General features: G+C 39.9%; 1 protein-coding gene and 1 long non-coding RNA gene across 2 annotated transcripts; one reads left to right on the top strand and one right to left on the bottom strand.

The window, feature by feature from the left end:
• Positions 1–216: 216 nt before the first annotated feature.
• On the bottom strand, positions 217–21,091 carry pck1 (phosphoenolpyruvate carboxykinase 1). The gene is made up of 10 exons (XM_003223723.4): positions 20,588–21,091; positions 19,646–19,934; positions 17,319–17,500; positions 15,376–15,579; positions 13,717–13,904; positions 12,341–12,503; positions 8,299–8,523; positions 8,047–8,178; positions 5,479–5,574; positions 217–3,828 (listed from the first exon to the last, which is right to left on the bottom strand). Exons 2-10 carry the CDS (start codon positions 19,867–19,869, stop codon positions 3,374–3,376), a joined length of 1,869 nt encoding a protein of 622 aa, XP_003223771.1. The 5' UTR covers positions 19,870–19,934; positions 20,588–21,091; the 3' UTR covers positions 217–3,373.
• Positions 5,479–13,718, top strand: LOC103279536 (uncharacterized). Its single transcript, XR_506859.2, has 2 exons — positions 5,479–5,607; positions 11,470–13,718. It is a non-coding gene; the product is annotated as an uncharacterized LOC103279536 (long non-coding RNA).
• Positions 21,092–21,608: the final 517 nt, after the last annotated feature.

Here is a 21,608-nt window from a genome sequence, read left to right as displayed (position 1 = left end):
AGAAATGGGGAGAATATAATATATATGTAACTTCTGAAGGGTCAAGGCTGCAATTCAAGCATACTTAAGTAGAAGTAAATCAAGCTGAACGTGGTATATTATTTTTGAACAAACCAAAATAGCGTTGCATTCTAAGTCTTATTGAATCCAGATGAAATCAGGCTGAGAATCGGGCTGCCTCGTGTTAAGCAACAGTAATACTGGACACAGAGTATCTTAAATATAAAAATTATTTTATCACCTTGGGTTTTAACACGAACCTTCCGTATACCAGAGAATCACAGTATGTACAAAATATAAAGATATAGAAAGCCACTCTTTGCATACAAATATGTTGCAACTAGCAGTAAAATAGTACAGTAGTATTTCCCATTTCTAAAGGTTTACAGCTATGAGCTTCCTTTGCTAATCCCTAAACCATTGCTGCAGGAATATTAAGAGTCTGGACTAAATCAGATTGCTAATTGCTAGTAGAATAAACCCATTATATGAATAAGATTTGCAAAATGGTTGACAACATTTAGCAATTAATTGGGAATGGGTCTATTCTATTGCAACTCATAACAGAACTTGGCCAGTGCCTCTATGGCAGGGGTGTCAAACTCCTTTTCATTGAGAGCCACCCATGGATGGAGAATCCCTGGATACAGAGGATATATATATATAATCATAGTCCTTTTTAGTTTTTATCCAAGTTAGGTCCCTCAATGTTATTGAACTCCCAGCACTTTTGATTATATGCTCTGTGGACTAGGAATAATGGGTATTGCAACCCAACAACACTTGTGACTCTGAGCCTGAGGAAAGGTCAAAGGACATTTTAAAGTCAGGCATCATATCTACAAGCCTTGCATTTAAATTCAAACCCCTCTCCTGACTAAACAGAACACACTTCAGCTATCCAAATGTTACGGTATCACAACTCCCACCAGCTCTAGTCATGATGCGTAATGTTGAAGAATACATGAGTTGTACTCTGGCATCTGGAGGGCCACATAAAATGACATAGTGGGCTGGATTCTGTCCGTGGGCATTGCATTTGACATGTGCTCTATGTTATTAAGATAGTCTTGTCCAGCAAATTACTGTTAAACAGCCACACACTATATCATAGTCCAAAGCAGTCCGAGGTCATCCACAGCAGTAAGCCAAAATAAGAGTGAGACACAAGAGTAGTCCAAAGTCCTTTTCAAAATGTTCAAAGCCAAGTAATCTCATCAATACCAAGGCTGCAAGCCAAAACATATTCCACACAGCAAAGTCAAGGTTCACCAGGAGATATTCAGGCTGGAATAATTTTACTGACGTTGCTTCCAGCACCATCTACTTATGCCACTTTCCCAAGTGATCCTACCTGTTGGCCCTCCTTTCAACTAACCAATTGGATCTCCCCAGGGCCCTTCCACACAGCTATATAACCCAGAATATCAAGGTAAAAAAATCCCACAATATCTGCTTTGAACTGGGTTATCTGAGTCCACACTGCCATATATTCCAGTTCAAAGCAGATAATGTGGGATTATATTCAGCTTTGAAGGGGCCTCCGTTGAATGGTATCAGTTCTTAATTGCAGCCTGGCTGGAATACTTAGTTCCTGGTTTGCTTTCTGAAGCCCCTGATCCTGCCCTGGTTCCGTATCCCTATCTTCTTGGAGCTGCTGCTCCTGCCCTGCAGAGGTGGGTTCCTCAGTATTAGGGCCCTTCTACACTGCCATATAAAATCCATATTATCTGCTTTGAACTGGATTATATGGCAGTGTAGACTTATATAATCTAGTTCAAAGCAGATAATGTGGATTATCTGATTTGATAATCTGGATTATATGGCTGTGTAGAAGGGGCCTCAGACTGCTCATGCTGATGATCTATATTTAGCCATGACCTAGTGAATTTTCTAGGTCCTCCAAAATGACTGTATTGTACCTTCAGAAAGAAGCATACCATAGAAGCATTTAGGCAGGATCTACACTGCCCTATATCCCAGGATCTGAACCCAGGTTATCAGTTTTGAACTGGATTATATGAGGCCCCTTCCACACAGCTGTATAAAAACCACATTGAACTGGATTATATGGCAGTGTGCACTCGTAATCCAGTTCAAAGCAGATATTGTAGATAATCTGCCTTGATATTCTGGTTTCTATGACTGTGTGGAAGGGCCCTGGATCTACACTGCCAGCTAATCTGGGATAAGCAGATCATCTGGGATCACATCCTGAGATATAGGGCAGTGTAACAGCCTTAGAAGATTTAGCAAATTTCTGGAAAAAACATTTTCCCTGGGCATGTGTAAATGAAGTCCCATAAATGGGTTCTGCGGATACAGGGATCTTACTTTATATTACAGAACTTCAGCTATTATGAGAAACCTTTCTTCTCGATGTGTGCAATGTTTAATTTGTGGACATAAACGTATCAAGAAAGAATATTTGATGTCAACTGCTTCACCTTGATAAACGATAACTGAAAAACTGAACTATTAATCACATTTGAATGCGATTTCCTGCTTCTTAGCAGGGGGTTGGACTAGATGGCCCATGTGGTCTCTTCCAACTCTACTATTCTATGATTCTATGATTCTATGATTCTATGCCCTTCAACTGTCCTGAACTGACAGGGATGTCCCTGATTTATGTTCAGCTGGCCCACTTTTTTGCCTGCTTTAAAAATGTCAGTTTCTGTTTTCCCCTCCCATAATCTCCATTTAAGTCTAGTCTTGTCACACTCTGGGGTTAGCGTTCATCTCCATTTCTAAGCCGAAGAGCCGGAGTTGTGCGCAGACAATCCAAGGTCATGTGGCCAGCATGATTGCATGGAGCATCATTAGCAGAACGGTACCTATTGATCTACTCACATTGACAAGTTTTCGAACTGCTAGGTTGGCAGAAGCTGGAGCTGACAGTGGGAGCTCACTCCGCTCCCTGGATTCATACCGCTGACCTTTTGGTCAGCAAATTCAGCAGTTTAGCAGTTTAACCCACTGTGGCTTAACCTACTTTACTGCAAACAAGGTTCAAAGAACCAAAGTAGTTTGCTCTCAATTACATAGCAGGCTGGAGAGGAGAGGAAGGGCAGAATTATGCCTTTCCCAGTAAGCTCAGGCAAAAGCACGTTGCTGCTGCTGCTTGTCCTAGCTTGAGTCTTCTTCTTTATCAGTAACGTTTACTATCTTAATCACATTCTGGCCACATATATCCCAGTTTTTATCTGTGAAAGGTTGGAGGGGTATGCAGTTAGCCTTAGATGTGACAGTCCTGGCCAATTTCAGCAATTTTGTGCTTTCAGTCCAAAGGTGAAGCTTGGGAAAGACATTTATCTATTTACCCCTTCCCTCTTGGTACAGAATCATCTAAATATTCTGCTCTAGCTGCTTTTTATAACTGCTTTATTTTCTGCTCCAGTGCAAGAAGCTCTCTTTCCATCTCATAGGGGAGGTCGGCATTCACTTGTTCTTCAAAGTATTTCTTGATTTCTTCCACCTCCTTTTCCCAGAAATCCTTGGAAACATCACACAGTTCTTGCATGTCGACACCTTCCAGGCCCTTCAAGTTCACGCCTGTGTCACTGGGAATGTAGCCAATGGCTGTGGGTTGTGCACAATCCTCTCCTTGGATTCGGTTGAACATCCATTCCAGCACGCGGCAATTCTCACCGTATCCTGGCCATAGGAATCTCCCTTGCTTATCCTTTCGGAACCAATTGACATGGAAGATCTTTGGCAGTTTTGCCCCAGGCCGATGGGCCATGCTGAGCCAGTGGGAGAGGTACTGGCCAAAGTTGTAACCAAAGAAGGGTCGCATGGCAAAAGGATCGTGCATGATGATCTTGCCTGTATAAAGAAGATGACCATGGCATGAAAGATTCTCTGCATTCAGAACATTATTTCTATGATCAATTTATATAAATCTCTTTGATTTGAACATTGATATCAGAATTCATAAAATAGAGAGTTGGATTTAATTTGATTTGAGATCTCTAGACCTAACCATACACTCTCTGGAAGCAGAGAACAAATCTGCCCCCTCTTCTCTTTCACATCAAGGAAGTTGTCATTTTACAAGGTCTTTAGTTCTCTTTGTCAAAGAGTGCTGATGCTTCACTAAACTACAAATCCCTAAAATTTTGGTCAGTTCCTATTGCGCAATGGCAGTTAGTTGTGTCAAACTATATTAATTTTATAATGTAGATGCATCCTCGGTTACTCCCTCATATGTCATAGTCTTCATACTTCTTACCATCTTAGGCCCCTTCAACACAGCTGTATAAAATCCACATTGAACTGGATTATATGACAGTGTGGACTCAGATAACCCTGTTCAAAGCAGATATTGTGGATTATCTGCCTTGATATTCTGTGTTATATGACTGTGAGGAAGGGCCCTTAGACGCCATCTACACCGCCATATAAAATCCAGATTATCTGCTTTGAACTGGGTTATATTAGTCTAAACTGCCATATAATCCAGTTCTAAAAAGATAATCTGGATTTTATATGGCAGTGTAGATGGGGGCTAAATTGCTCTTTTTTGTACCCTCTCCAACTTGTTTATATCCTGCTTAAAATGAGGTGCCCAAACCTGAACACACTACTCCAAATGAGGGCTGTTTATATCAGAATATTAGAATGAATCTATCACTTCCCTTGACATGGAAATTATGCTTCTATTAACTTTGTCTACAATATTATTTTCATTCTTTGCTGTGGTATCATGCAGCTGGGTCATGTTCAACAATAATCCCCAGATCCTTTTTGCAGATACTGTCTCTGATAGCCTTACCACACAACCATATAACCCAGAATATCAAGTCAGAAAATCCCACAATATCTGCTTTGCACATAATATGGGATTTTATTCAGCTGTGTGGAAGGGGCCTAGGTCAGGAATCCCACATCCCAAATCTGTGCATTTTGGTTTTTGAAGTCTAAATGAATTACTTTCTTCCCCACTAACAATATTATAAAACTACATTTCTATAGGAATGTAATGATTGGGAGAGGAAGACAACCGTAAAGGTGGATAGTCAAGCAAACCCACAGGCCAGTGTTTGCAGGACCAAAGCAGGGCAGTTTATGAGAGAGTGTCTTAGGGCCCTTCCACACTGCCATATAACCCAGAATGTCAAGACATATAATCCACAATATCTGCTTTGAACTGGGTTATCTGAGCCCACACTGCCATATAATCCAGTTCAATGTGGTTTTAATACAGCTGTGTGGAAGGGGCCTTAGAGGCCTCTCATTCATAGGGTTGCCAAAAGTTGAAGCTGATTTGATGGTAATTAAGATCAAGAAATCTCTTCCAGTTAGTAGTGTATAATACATCTTTTCAGCCCTCTGCATTGATATTTTTCACAGTTCATACACTACACGATTCAGACTTCCACATAAATGGATTTGCAACAAGAGAGAGAAATGAAAAAGAAACTGTTAGCAGTTTCCTTGTGACAGTGTGTAGGTTCTACTTTCATTTGGACATACATTTATGCTCTGCAGCTGCTGTTGCTTCTGATCTCATCGTTGCACCTATGAATACTCCGTGCTGCCAGTTGAAAGCCTCATAGACCAGAGGCACGCCTGGAGAGAAGGAAGGAGGCACAGCATTTAAAGGTCAGTGGTCCTGGGCACATAGCAGTTTGCTACTTCAAATAAACACTGTTGATGTAGTGTAAATGGTAAATTTCTAAGTTACAGCTCCTTCCCCCTCCTTGTTTATTTTATTAAAACATTTCTATCTCATTTTTCCTCGTGGGATTTCATGGCGGCATACAGATAAAACAATAAGCAATTTAAAACAATCAAATAGCTTCACTGGAATGAATATATTAAACACGACAACAAGTTAAAACAGCTTAGAAGTCTATATTAAATAAATGTGCAAGTACCCTTACTATCTGCTGGGGTTTGGTTAAAATGAGTACCAAAACCTGTGGATGTTCATGTCCCATTAGAAATTTAGAACAAGGGGGGGGGCAAGGTAGGTGCCAAGTGGACCTCTAAAGGGAAGGAATCCCATGGCGGAGTGAAAGAGATAAACCCCTCTCCCATGTTCTCCCACAACATATTACCCTCATTGCTAAGACACAGGGAGAAGCCTGTGGACTCATAAGCCAGCGTGGACTCAGATAAGCCAGTTCAAAATAGATATTGTGGGTTATTCTGCCTTGATATTCTGGGTTATAATGCTGTGCGGAAGGGCCCAAAGTTATCTCTCTGCAGGGGTAGCTGGTGCACCAGTCAAAGCTTAATCTTTGAAGGTTTATTTAATTATATCAGCCCATGTAAACAGCTCAAATAATGAGGCAACCTTCCATCTATATATATAAAAGGGTAATGAAATTTCGGTCTAGGACAAAACAACAAAACTACACATCCCAGAAACACTAAACGTGGCAGCACAACCCCTCATCCACGCCTCTACGTTCATACAACAAAAAGAAAAGAAAAATAAAGTCCTTATTAGAGGGAGAGGAATAATTGTTTTTATCTAATTGCTGCCAGTTAGAAGGCTAAGTTCCACCCACTTGGTCTCCTAGCAACCCACTCAGCCCAGGGGACAGGCAGAGTTAGGCCTCACTTAGGCCTCTTCCACACTGCCTATAAAATACAAATTATCTATTTTAACTGGATTATATGGCAGTGTAGACTCAAGGCCCTTCCACACAGCTATATTACCCATTTATTATTTAAATATATTTATTTATATTACCCGAGTCCCTTCGGGGAGATGGGGCGGGGTATAAAAATAAAGTTATTATTATTATTATTATTATTATTATTATTATTATTATTATTATGGACTTAACGTCAGAGGAAACCTTTAACCTTTACCTTAACTACCACCAATAACTCAATACTTTATTTCCCACACCACTATACTTTGCCACAGCAACGCGTGGCCGGGTACAGCTAGTGCTTATAAGTAGTCAGGAAAGAAAATGTACATTAGCATTTTTAGTATCGTTACAGCTACTGCTCTGGTGGTATAACTAAGATATTCTGTACACTTGCAAAAAATGCTGAATCTCACCTTAAATGAAAGATTGGCTGTCCTCATGATGTATAGCAACATCTGGTAAATATTGTGGGGTTTTGTTTTGGTTTTTGCTTCAAAACAACTTTGCTTCACTTTGGCCAAAGTTGGGGGGAAACTTGGAGTTTACTGGAATCCCATAGCTTCAGGGAAACTTGGACAGCAGGATCAGGTCCAATTCAGCCCAGTACATTGTCCCTTTCCCTGCATTTATCAGTGTCCCATTTTGGTGTCTGCAGAGATGCCCACAATGGCAAGAAGCTGAGAGAGATTTCTTTGTCTGGCTAGGAACAGGGACACAGAGGAGGTGAGATGAAAGTTGCCCTCGCTCCCAGGCAGTCTGGACAACGGCTCCAGATCGAGGGCTGCTCTAGAACGTATTTACACAAGTGAAACTGCCCAGTGTATGGGACTCCTGGGAGGGTGGAAGGAGGTGTCTAGAAGGGTTCAAATCCTTGCTCAGACATGAAACTTACTGGGTGGCCTTGGAAAAGTCACACTCTCTCAACCGCACAACAGTGCAATGGGAAACATCTGAACAAACCTTGCCAAAAGCCCTGTGATAGGATCACAATAGATTGGAGGCACACAAAAGCAACAACAATACCATCCTAATATTTGTTTTAAAATGTTACATGGTTTTAGTTCTGCTTTTCTTTCATAATATTTTAGTTTTAATTTTGGAGTTTTTAAATATGTTTTTGCTGTATTTTCTGCCTTTCTGTAGGATGCCTTATGTAATGGTGTGAGAAATTTTCTACCCTAACAGCAATTCACCTTGGGGGGAAATGGTATTAAAATGTACAAATAAGCAATTGGCTTGATTTGAAATTTTTAGAATTCCACCAAAGCAAATGGATTTACTTTGTAACACAGCCAACGAGATTAAAATTCTGCTGTCCTTATGTTCAAAGAGAACTTACCGTACTATTCTCAGTCTTGTTTAATAATCAATCCCATACCTATACACAGTTCAAAACTGTGTTGGCTAGACAACTCTTTCTGGGAATCCTTACCTTCAGGTCTCCGCCCTCCAAATATGATCCCTTCAATTGGCACTCCTTCCGGAGCCTCCCAGGCAGGATCAATAATGGGACATTGGCTGGCCGGAGTGCAGAACCGGGAATTGGGGTGTGCACAGGGTTCCTCTGGACAAATAACAGATGCAGATGTCATCATTGTCCCATTAAACAAAAAGACAAATAAAAAAAGGAAAAGAAGGGAAGAAAGAAAGAGGAATGGTAGATTTTCCCAACAAGTATTCATACCATTCTTGGCTGTCCATTCTTTGTTTTTCCATGACGTGATTGTCACTCCTGGGTCAAGTTCTTTATCAATGCCTTCCCAATAGACATCTCCATCACTGGTTAGCCCCACATTGGTGAAGATGGTGTTCTTCTGAATGGTCTTTATCGCATTGGGGTTGGTTTTCACTGATGTTCCAGGAGCAACTCCAAAAAAGCCATTCTCTGGATTGATTGCTCTTAAATTACCTAAGTGGATTGTAGAAGTGACAGGAGCTTCAGATATCTAATAATGCACGCACCTACACACTCACTATTCAATGAGAGGGTGAATCTGTTCTGAATTTCAGTCTATTTAACATCTTCAATCACCTCTCCCAAACAGGTTCAGCACCCTGGATATTTTCTTTAACGTTGGGCTAAAACCCTGAGTAGATTCACTATCCTTATATCCATTTCTGTTTTTTCTTTTCTTTTGATGGTCTTCATTCTGTACATCCTTATAGATCTGCTAACCATACAACAGTCATTGTTAGATCTGAGAAATGAATAACTACACAATACATTTATAGGTAAAGCAATTCAATTGCTCAGTGGGCTTTTGTTTGATTTGTCATTATCACTAGTCTCTTGTGCAGGTTTTTCCTCCACTGGCTCCTACTTTTAATATGTGTGTTTTATAAAATGTTTACACTGATTGTGTTGTGTTCTAACTATGTTGTAACCCGCCTTGATCCAGCAGGAGAAGCAAATAAGAAATAAAATAATTATTTAGTATTATTATTATTATTATTATTAAAACCAAAATATTCCAGATACTCCTTCACACTAGATCTTTCATAAAAATGGCCTTGGAGCTATTGACCAGTTACTACCTCCTTTTTACAGCTGCAGCCACAAATCTACTAGGCATAGATAAACATTTCCTACCCTGTTTCCCTGAAAATAAGACATCCCCTGAAAATAAGACCTAGTAGAGATTTTGCTAAATTGCTAAATATAAGGCCTCCCCTGAAAGTACAGTAGAGTCTCACTAATCCAAGCTAAACGGGCCGGCAGAAGCTTGGATAAGCGAATATCTTGGATAATAAGGAGGGATTATGGAAAAGCCTATTAAACATCAAATTAGGTTATGATTTTACAAATTAAGCACCAAAACATCATGTTATACAACAAATTTGACAGAAAAAGTAGTTCAATACGCAGTAATGTTATGTTGTAATTACTGTATTTACTAATTTAGCACCAAAAAATCACGATATATTGAAAACATTGACTACAAAAATGGCTTGAATTATCCAGAGGCTTGGATAAGTGAGGCTTGGATTAGTGAGACTCTACTGTAAGACCTAGCAAAGTTTTAGTTTGAAAGCATGCCCGGCACCTGCCAAACAGAACACCAGAGCATGCAGGATTGGTAAATGTACATACCAGTTGTACATGGAAATAATTGTAGTAACAAGAAATTCTTGATAGGATTCACAATTTGTCTGGTTATGTTAGAATCATAGAATCATAGAATAGTAGAGTTGGAAGAGATCTCATGGGCCATCCAGTCCAACCCCCTGCCAAGAAGCAGGAAATCGCATTCAAAGCACCCCCGACAGATGGCCATCCAGCCTCTGCTTAAAAGCCTCCAAGGAAGGAGCCTCCACCACAGCCCGGGGGGGAGAGTTCCACTGTCGAACAGCCCTCACAGTGAGGAAGTTCTTCCTAATGTTCGGGTGGAATCTCCTTTCCTGTAGTTTGAAGCCATTGTTCCGTATCCTAGTCTGCAGGGCAGCAGAAAACAAGCTTGCTCCCTCCTCCCTATGACTTCCCTTCACGTATTTGTACATGGCTATCATGTCTCCTCTCAGCCTTCTCTTCTGCAGGCTAAACATGCCAACAATAAATGTGAATTCTCCAACAATAAATGTTGAAGAATAAATGTGAAATCTTCTTCATGGAAGAAGAACAACAATAAATGTGAATTCTTCTTCACGGAAAAATAAGACATCCCCTATCATAGAATCATAGAATAGTAGAGTTGGAAGAGACCACATGGGCCATCTAGTCCAACCCCCTGCTAAGAAGCAGGAAATAAGCCCTAGCACATCTTTGGGAGCAAAAATTAATATAAGACACTGTCTTATTTTCGGGGAAACACGATAGCTAATGATAAAAAATATTATTCCCCAGGAACCACGTTTAAAAACAAGGAAATACCAGCATGGTCAAAGCACGACAACACCCATAATCCAGTGCACATAATAGGCACACCAAATGAAGAATAAACATGGCAGGACTCATGCTCACACAAGGAAAGAAAGAACCTGAAGTTTAAAATATTTGAATATGGTCTGGGGGGATGGGGATTGGGGGGGAGGGGCTGACAGATTTTCAAATCTCTCCTCCTCAGCGTTGGTTTTCAGTTATGCCAAAATTATACATCCTTTTAAGGTGCTTTAATTATCACTCAAGAGCTTTTCCTTGCTTCAGCTAATGCACATTACAGGTGTTCACAAGATGTGCTGTTCCCACTTTAAATGTCACCGCACTCCCTCCAGGGAGAGCAGGAGAAGATGTTCCCACACCTTAAGTATGACTAAGATTTGGATGCAATCTCACAGGTATCCTTCAAGCCAGCCCCATTGTCATTTCCTTTCCTGCTGAGAGACATTCACAAAAGTGGGAGAAAGCCTCGCTTGACGCCTTGACAGTTTCTTTCTCTAAAATGAAAGTATTACTCTGTTAGTGCACTTTACATGCCTTCGAGAGGGAAGGAGAACAATGATTTCCTTTCCTCCATCTTGACGCTGCAGTGCAAATGGTGGCAGGGAAAAAAAGAGAAGCGGGTACCATTTTTTCCAGTTATGACCCCTATAAGGTGGTCTTCTGGTCATGTCAGGTTTGGGGGAGTCCCACAATAGGACGTCTCTGAAACGGACATGACTTCCTATGCATATACACTTCTGTAAGATGGATTTTGAAATGCTAAGAATAAGCCTTGCTCAAATATGTACAGTTCTGTGTGGGAACATTTTTGGTGGAATTATGGCTGAATGTGAACTTCAGACAAAACACTCACAAAAATGCAAAGAGGGCAAATGTAATTGTAAATCCCGCTTTACGTGCTTATGTAATTAGAAACCCTGCTTGATCATGCATTGATTTCAATCTGATATAAGCAAAAATTACATTTCTCTCCTACAGATATGAAGAACAAAATGGATAAGGGAGCAAATCCAAACTTGAAGGAATGTACATATTAGGTATGAAATCTGCTTTAGAAACAAAGAGGGGCAATTCCAGAGTTTGGCTGAAAGAAAATGTGTATTCCACAATCTGACATTTTCCTGAAAACTATACCTTATAGTGTTTCACAGATGAAAATGAGGACACATCTAGCCACGCAACACTGAAGTGTGGTTAGGTGGCAAAAGTTATTAATCATGAGAGGTAAGAGAGGCTGCAGCCATTTGCTTTTATCTAAATATACAGGGAAGTGAGACATTTCACCCATTTGTTTCCTCTCTCTCCAATGACTACATGTGATTTTTGTACTTTGAACTCAATTTACAGTAAACTGAGAAAAATGGAAAGAAATGTGGGAGGCAGAAAAGAAACTGGGATGTTCCAAAAGCCCCAGGAAAAAGACAGCAGAGGATGAACTGGTACTGTCCCTGTTGAACTAGGATGTAAACTAGGATGAACTGGGATTTAAAAAAACAAGAATTCGTCAAAGTTTATTCATACAAACATTCCCGGATTATTTTTGGTCCAAGGAAGATCTCCTGAATAACTTCACTACATGTGGCATGTGATTTTTCCAGAATGTCTCCAACTTTTACTCAATTCATTTAGTTCGATTTGCTTTGGAGAATATACCCATCGTATACTGCATGATACAGAGCACTGTTTAAGAATTGCAATGCAGTGAAGTCAGACTGGCTGCAACACAGCAAGAAAAGGGGTGTATTTGATCCAGGACATTATCCTCAAACCTTTGTTGCTCCATAAAGTGCTGGCTCGATGCCACGGCCATTTCAGTTTCCCTTTGAATGCTATAAAACATAATTGATACCTTGGTCATCAAATTTCATCCAAGCAATATCGTCTCCAACACACTCAATTTTCCATCCTGGCAGAGTTGGTTTCATCATGGCCAAGTTGGTTTTTCCGCATGCACTGGGGAAGGCTGCAGCAAAGTATTTCTTTTTGCCCTCTGGGTTGGTGATGCCCAAGATCTGTTTTTTAAAGCACACAAAACACAATTTTAAGGCACATCATGCAACAAATCATGACAGCACTAAGGGATTTAAAGTATTAACAACTTTAGCCTGCTAAACAATTACTCTTGACCACTGTCCAGCTTTTCCAACCATATGAATGAAACTGTTATTTTAAGAAATGTTGCTTCTACACAATGCAGCATAGAGGAAATGCAGATTTGATTTTTGGAATAGATATACTTGCATATTATTTTTTCATATTTGCAGATTGTGATTTTCTTGAACAAATTTATTATCAGATTCAAGTATATTTTATTGATAAATCTATTTTATTTATCATCTTTTTCTCTTGCTCGTTCTCCAATTAACTTTATGCAGTCTCATAGAGTTAAACTCAGAACAATCCTTTGCTGTAGAAAGAGTAAAATTCAAGGCTAAATGACAATTTGAATCCTGATCTTCTCAGTTAGAGTCAAATATTCTAATATTGCCAAGGAGATTATGAATATATAAATGTATTACTTCCAAACATTTATAAATACAACTCCCAGTGTGAGCACAGCAACCCTGTCAAGTACAGTCTGGCTGCATCTATAGAACAGAATTAATGCAGTTTGGCACAACCTGAATGGCCATGGTTCAAAGTTATGGAATCCCAGATATATAGTTTGTTGTGGCACCAGCACTCTTTGGCAGAGAGGGCAAAAGATTGAGTAAACTACAACTTCCATGATCCCACATCATTGAACCGTGGCAGTTAAAGTCATGTCAAACTGCATTAGTTCTACAGTGTAGATGCATCCTCTTTCAATTTTAGATGAAGGCAAACCTTGCACACACAAAAAAAAACAAAAACCCTGTGATAGGGTCTTTTAGACACCATAAAGAAAAAAATTACTTGAAGACATACAACAGCATTATGATTTGCAAATATACATTGGGAACGTGGGTGGTGGAAATGGCAAAGCACCTTCTCTGGTTTTTCTATTTCGGGGTGTCCATTTTCGAAGTTGCACTTTATGGAAGCATGTGGAAAGTATTCCGGGAGTCTGCTATACTCATTTCTGTTTGTATTATTTCTTGCTTGGCTTAGAAATTAAGTACAGTAAACTATTTCCTAGCACTTGTGAATTCAATGTTGGAAAACACAATGCAGTGTGAGCGCCTCCTAGCTGCTGAATGTGCTGGGCTCTAAATAATGTACGCTGTATATTAAAATGCTTCCTACCAGCATGTGCTCAGCAAGCCAGCCCTCTTCCTTGGCAATCCGACTAGCAATCCTGAGAGCAAAGCACTTCTTTCCCAGCAGGGAATTTCCTCCGTAACCGCTTCCAAAAGAAATGATCTCTCTGTGATCCGGGATGTGAGCGATCAGAGTCAAATCTGGATTACATGGCCAGTTGCACACCAGAGCTCCTAAAAACACAAATCACCATTTGTTACTCCTTGTTGCTGGTCACATAGGTTGCTTCCACACAGTAGAATTAATACAACTTGACACTATTATAGCTGGCATGAGTCAATGCTATGGAATCCTGAGGCACCAACACCTTTGGTATAATTTTCAAAATCATATATAAAGGTTCTAGAAAAATGTTCTCATATTAGAATAGATTAATTATCCATATTTTCCATATTCTCATTTTCTACAAAGAACAAGACAATAAAGAATTCTTCTTTTGCAAATACCACCTATAATTTCCTCAAAATCTTAAATATCTTAAGCATGACACGTACATTCAGCCAATCCAGCATCCAGTTATTGACATTATGATATTAGCATCTTAATACAGCACTTTCCTTTTTTCATCAAATACATTCTTATATTTAATCTTATATTAAACTATCATATCTATGAATCTAATATATATCAAATCCACTTTTTAATTTTAATATTTATTTTACTTACCTTTATAGAGATGTTAGGCAGGATAAACATACATTTTCATATTAATTATAGTATAACCCAGGACTTTATGTGTGCATTTTAATGTATCAAACATCTCAAAACAGCAAATTATATCAAAGCCAGATAAGACCGATCTTTAAAACTGAACTTCTGCATTTTTAATATACATGATGAGAATGTGCATAATTTATATACTGAAATATATGTGCATGCGCGCACACACAAACACAATTTGATTCAATAGCTACAGGGGAATTGTAATACTTGTGTTCTGTCAGTAGGTGTCCCTACAGTGCTCTTTGCAACAGTGCTCTTTTGTAGTAAGTCTATACTTTTTGTGTATAGCGGGTTAAACCGCCAAGCTGCTGAACCAAAAGGTTGGCGGTTCGAATCCGGGAAGCAGGGTGAGCTCCCGCTGTTAGCCCCAGCCTCTGCCAACCTAGCAGTTTGAAAGCATGCAAACATGAGTAGATCAATAGGTACTGCTCCAGCAGGAAGGTAATGGCGCTTCATGCAGTCATGCCAGCCACATCACCTTGGAGTGTCTATGGACAATGCCGGCTCTTCGGCCTAGAAATGGAGATGAGCACCAACTCCCAGAGTCGGAGACAACTAGACTTAATGTCAGGGGAAAACCTCTACATAGATATATATATACACACACACACATACAGTAGCAGTCAATAAGCTTCAAAAATGGCACAGGTTTCATACATTATGTATGATAGAGATGTGGGGACAAAAAATAATATTTAATTAACTGAGACAAAAAACATCAGAAAAGAAACAAATAACAGCTCCAAAACTTTGTTTGGTGGGATCCTTAATAAACAATTTTGGACCCATTATCTTCTAATGCCTTAATCAAATTAATATGTGAATCTACACTGCCATATAAAATAAATCTGCCTGAATATTGTACTAGAGACGGTAAATAAAATAATAAAGATTGTGCATTTTGGCTTGAAATATGCTTACTTTTTAAAGGCAAAGGGCACCCGACTGAATGAAGGCATTTCACAAATTCCCCGTTGCCAAGAGCTTCTAGGACTGATGTTCCCATCCGTGTCATGATTCTCATGCTGGCCACCACATAAGGAGAATCTGTCAATTCAATCCCAAACTTGGACAAAGGAGAACCAATGGGTCCCATGCTGAATGGGATAACATACATGGTGCGCCCTGCAAAAAAGAAACAGTCGGGATTTAGAAACAGCAGCTCTGGAACTATATGACCAAAATCCTAGATTGTGCTAAGATTATGAAAATCTTCAACTGTGTAATTACACAGCAGTTGCACTATGCCGTTTTTATTGCTGAATTCCAATGTTGTACATGCAACCAACCATGCATCTTATTTCTTCCTCCTGTAACATACAACTGCATTATATGGATCTACACTGACCATTGTATGTTGTTTCAAACTTCATTATACAGCAGTATAATACACTGCTGTATAATAAAGACTGATAACGGATTATATGGTCAATGTAGACCCATATAATGCCATTCAGTGCAGTAAACTGCATTATATGAGTTTACACTGACCATACAATGATGTTTCAAACAGCATTACATGGCAGTGTAGATCCTTCTTTTGGAGAGGTGAGTGCAGTGGTGGGGTGGCACCATACAAGGTCTATTGAGGGACCAATGTGCTCCCCTAGATTTCCATAGTAACCTAGTTATTTATTTTTTACCCATATTTATACCCAGCTCTTCTCACCCTGAGGAGGGCTAGTTATACATTTAGAAATCTACATATGCAACCATGAATTAAATATATGCTTTGCAAAATCACACAACAAAACAATAATGTCCAAAGAAAACATAGTCACCTATAGATTGGAATTGGTGTATATGTATGGCACCAGCAAGCTTCCTGCCAATATCACCACCTGATTCCAATACATTTTAATCACCTTTCCCAAACACGTCCCTTTTCCATGTTTTAGAGGCTCTTTATAACGTAGAAGTTGAATACTAATTGTTTTAAAGTTGATTGGCAGCTGTCAGAAAGCACTATATTGGCGCTGGTTTGCAAATTTTAATTTAAATGAACCAAAAGCAGGAGTTTGCTGCAAGTTTCAGATATATTTTCTCTATCTTGCTGGAAACCTTGGAAATACAGGATCTTATTGTGGTGTGTGTGCCTTCAAGTCATTTCTGATTGACAGGGGTTTCTTGGCAAGATTTATTCCAAGGGCATTTGTCTTTGCCTTCCTCTGAAGCTGAGAGAATGTGACTCCATGTTTGCCTTAGGGATGCCATAAGTTGGAAATGACTTGAAGATACAAAGCAACAACAAGTCACCTTGAATCCTGTGTTAAGAGGAAAATAGCCTATAAATTAAATAGGTGTTGGAGAGATAAAGATAGATAATACTTTCTGAAAGGAGTCCAGCACACAGCAACCAAGACTATAGAATTATTTCTGTCCTGGTCTATAGCTGAGAGTGGATTCAAACCCTGGGTTCTTGAAGCCCCGGTCCAGCACTCAAACCACCACCCATTGCGGGCTTTGAATGTATCTATCATTTGAATCAAAGTTCCTCTATACTGTCCCACGTTAGCAGGAAGAGTTCTGATTAATCCACTGTCATTCTGCTTTTTCAAATGGCTTTTTAAAAGTCCCGGTTTCTTTTTCCTTCTACTTTCTTCATTTCCCCTCAATTTACTTCAAGTGCTACAAATTGAGTTCAGGTTGCAAAAGTAGTTGGTAGGGCTGGGGAAAGGAGAGGCATTAATTTTAACCTTCTTACAGGCTCGGACAAAAGAAAACTGCTGCAACCTCTCCTAGCTTGTGCATTCTTTCTCACTAATAATACTGTATTTACCATCTGCAAAATGTTAGAAGACATGAATATGAAGCAGCAGCTACCTTTCTTTTCTAACCACGAAGCCTCTTTCTCATGCTATTACCTGCCATGCATCCAGGGAATCTGACACTAAAGGCTTTCTCAAAGTCTTCTTCTGACATCCAGCGTCCCAGCTGGCTTACTCCACTTCTGGGGACTGGGATGGTATCTCGCCGCTCCTGAGTGACAATGACCGTTTTGCTTTCAATTCTTGCCACATCCCTTGGATCTGTGCAAGCCAACCAGCTGCAGGGGAAAGAAATAGGATATTTACAAGGAAGAGAAACAGGACTATAGTCATGTTGGTAGTGCCTTGGGCACTAGAGTGGGCTTCTGGCAGAGCATGGTTTGTATCCTTTTTCAGACATGGAAACCCATTGGGTGTCTTTGAGCAAGTCACTCTCTCTCCACTTCAGAGGAAGGCAAAAGGCAAACTCACGCCAAACAAACATTGCTAAGAAAACATCTCTTTAGGTTTTCCACACATTGGGAACAACTTGAAGGCATACAGCAACATTTGGATAATAAAAAGGCAGAAATAAAATATTTTATCTCTTTAGTATCTACAACAGAGCTTTCCAAACTGTGTGTCACAAACATGACAAGAAACCTCTGAGTCTATTTGAAATAAGCAATACGTCATATTTTTAAAATATATAAATGGAAAGTTTTCATGAGAGATTTTGTGTCCCAATACATTTCATCATGACAATTTATGTCTGTATGTCTTACAAGAAGTTGGTTTGACCTCTAGTTTTCTTGTAGAATTGAATTACTGTGTGGCGAATTGATGCTCTGATCTACAACAATGTTATGTTTGGTCATGAAAAGAATATTATTTACACTGGACACAGAGAACTGATACCTGTTGAAATTTTCCTGATGCAACTGGTTTTATTCCTGATGAACAAGATTTTGGAGTGGAGGCTAGGCTAACAGGCATTTTGTATTTTAATTTTTTTTTGTCAAAATAAGCTCTCCAACTCAACCTATCCCAAACTGGTGGCCTCTAGATGTGTTGAACTGGAACTCCCATCTTGAGGTTATGGAAGTACTAATCCAATAGATATGGAGAGTATCTGATATGAAGGCTAAGATAATACATGATCTAAATCAGAGGTGGGAAATTGCAGCCCTTTGTCCCCATTTTTGTTGCCTCTCAAGACCCTTCAGCAGACCCTTGAAGACTCATGATCCTTCAAATTTAATTTTGGGGAACTGATCTGGGGACAACTGTCAAACAAAAATGGCCACACAAATGCATCATTTTAACATGTCCAGCACACCCAAACTCCAACTTGCATGAATTACTGAAAATTACCCAGACACTGGCAAAACAAAATGGTGTGATGTTCACTTTGGGTGCACCCAGGCAACCCAGTGTGCCCCATGAGGGCAAAAATTTATAGTTGTCTTTGGCTTAAGTGGAGTTCCAACTTCCCCAAACAAGAAGAATTTATAGGAATGACAAGTTTTCAAATGGAAAGTACTGCAGTTTGATGGCATCTTTCTCTTGTTATCTTTGCAAACCTTTGCATTGCATGGGAGGAAGCACATAGCAGGCACTCCGGCAAGGCAGCACATGCTGGCATCAAACCCTCAGAGAGAGGTAGAGACAGAAGCACTACATCCCAAGGCATTTTCACTTCCCTTTCTATTCCCTTCCTTCTTCTTCCATGTATTCTGACAAAAATGTTTTTCCTTTCCATCTGCTTCTCCCCTTCAGATAGAGGAGCTAAACTACATGCCCTGAGTTTAATTTTTTTAAAAGTTTTGTATTAAACTATAACTCCACAGGACCCCCTAGGTGAACAACATTTACCTCCAACAAACTGATGAAGTAATTTTGTGACCTTTTGGAAAACTGAAATAAATAAGATTGGAAAAAGTGACACTCATCTCTGCATTAAAACTACAGTGTATGTACATACCTTCAAGTTGCCTGGTGACATATAGCAACCCCATTCATTTTGAAAGGTTTTCTTAGGCAAAGAATACTCATAGGTGGTTTTGCCAGTTCCTTCTTCTGAAATATAGCCTACAGCATCTGGTATGCATTGGTGGTCTCCCATCCAAGTACTAACCAGAGTTAACCCTGTTTAGCTTCCAAGATAATTCAAAATCTGGTGCCTTTATATATGTGTGTGTGTGTGTGCTCTATATAGTGTTGAGATGCTACAGAGAAAGGGAACTGCATTGCTAACCATTCTTTCTCATAATAAAATTGCAAATGGGAATACAATACTAATACGAATTTGTCCTATGGACTATAACAAAACTTCTGATCTGCTATTGAGAAGGATAAAATCTCAATTGAACAGTGGATCTTTCCTACCAGTTGCAATCTATTCAACTACATTAGCAAAAACAAACCATGATAGATGTAATTACCAGTTCTCGTATTTCCCCAGCTTTTTAATCATGCCCTGTTCTTCCATCAGCTCCAGGATCTTCTTGTTCTCATTCTCCGAGCCATCACAGATGTGGATGGCCTCTGGTTGGCACAGCTTGGCATTGCTTTCAATGAAATCCCTCACATCTGGTGCCAGACACTTCAGGTCACCCTGGACGACCTTTGAGGGGATGTTTCTCGGTTTCTGCTGCTGGGACGGCATTGCTGCTTATTGGCAGGTGAAAAGGAAGAGGTCCTGGCTATACGCCACGTGATGAGGATAGCCAGCTGGGAAATGACAAACAAACAAACAAACATACAGTTTATAGGAAAATGTCTTGTGTTACTTTTATTTTTCTCTCCTCATCCCCTTTTCCTTCCATGCCATGTCTTTTAGAGTGTAAATCTGAGAACTAGGGGCCCTTTCACACTGCCATATAACCCAGAATATCAAGGCAGATAATCCACTATATCTGCTTTGAACTGGATTATCTGAGTCCACACTGCCATATAATCCAGTTCAATGTGGATTTTATATAGCTGTGTGGAAGGGGCCTAGAACTGTCTTCTGTGTGTGTTTGTCAAACTGAAATTAAAACCACCCTTGTAGGTGTGTTAGAGTGAAAAATTGTAGCATTTCCGAACTGTTTAAGAATTTTCTTAAGGGGAAAAAATAAACAAATATCCAGATTTTTTTTAAAAAATTGCTGGAGATTAGATGCTGCTGGGGCCACACTGAGTCTCCAAAGTCTGGTTGACAATGACAAAACAACAGTTCCTCAGGGATCCCAACAGGAATATCTCTCAAATTCTCCTGAGTGAATGAGAATTCACTTGCTGTTACAAAACTTCTGATCTGCAACTAAGCTCTTCCTCAAATTATAAACACACAGAGATACACATAAGATCACATTTTAACTATATTGGGTTAATATACTTACTTTTTTGCAGCAGGTTCTTGTATTTAGCTTGGACAGGATTTGGCTGGTCCTTTCAGGTAGTAAAGTGTTGCTGACTGCAAGATCTTTGTGAAGTCTCTGGTTTTCCAGGAAGCATCTTCCTTCCTTAAATACTTTTCCTTGGTTGTGGTCCATCCCACTATCTGGGGCAAAAGAGGCTTGCCCTGTAACGTCATCCTTTGAAAACGTGGCTCCTGGTTCCTGGCCAAGAATGGACCATGTCCCCAGAAATGGCACCCCCCTCCAAGAGTTTATCCTTTAACCAGCTCAATTAATGAGTGCTTGGAAATGAGGCTTGTCAGTTTGTACTGCCTCATTGTTTTCTTCCAAGCCAGTTTACGAAACATCTTGGCAGGCCAACCTTTGGCCTAATTCTATCCCAGTCCAGGGGACTTGTCGTCACCTTTCAGTGGAAGTGATATGCGGAGAGCTCCCTTACAAAAAAGAGAGACCGGATGGTTGCAACAGCCGGGCAGTAATGTGTGCAATCGGTAGAAAAGCCGGTTGCGTCGTCACAGCAACTACCCGTTGGCTGTGAATTGGAGGCTCACCCCTGGCGTGTTTACTCGCCTTTGGAAACATCCTTTGGCATGGAGGGAAAGGAGCAGAGTTGAATAGCTGTGGGAGGGAGAGGACGGAACAACATTGGCATGCAGTGCACACAGTCCAGTTCCCATATCCTAATGAACTGGAGTAAGGGAGTGAATTCAAAGACATGGCCAGACTAGTCTGGAATATCAGAATGCAAAAGGATAATGTAGCACCTTAAAGGCTGATTGAGGGAAGGTTGGTAGGATAACCTTCTGAACAATATGGAAGTTGTCTGCACCAGAAAAAAAAACTGTTCCCATCTTCATTCCATTACTGTCGGAATGCACAAACTATGGAGGTTTTAACAGTACAAGCATTTCTTTTAGGCTTTAATGCCATTTAAAAAAAAACCCACCTCTTGCTCTGAAGTTTCCAGGAAAAAATGTTGGGTTTTTTTGTTTGTCCATTTGGG

Source organism: Anolis carolinensis, chromosome 4 (genome assembly GCF_035594765.1).
Source record: "Anolis carolinensis isolate JA03-04 chromosome 4, rAnoCar3.1.pri, whole genome shotgun sequence".
In the NCBI taxonomy this organism is placed as follows: domain Eukaryota; kingdom Metazoa; phylum Chordata; class Lepidosauria; order Squamata; family Dactyloidae; genus Anolis; species Anolis carolinensis.
Note: the sequence above shows the minus strand (reverse complement) of the source record. Positions and strands in the feature narration are given on the sequence as shown.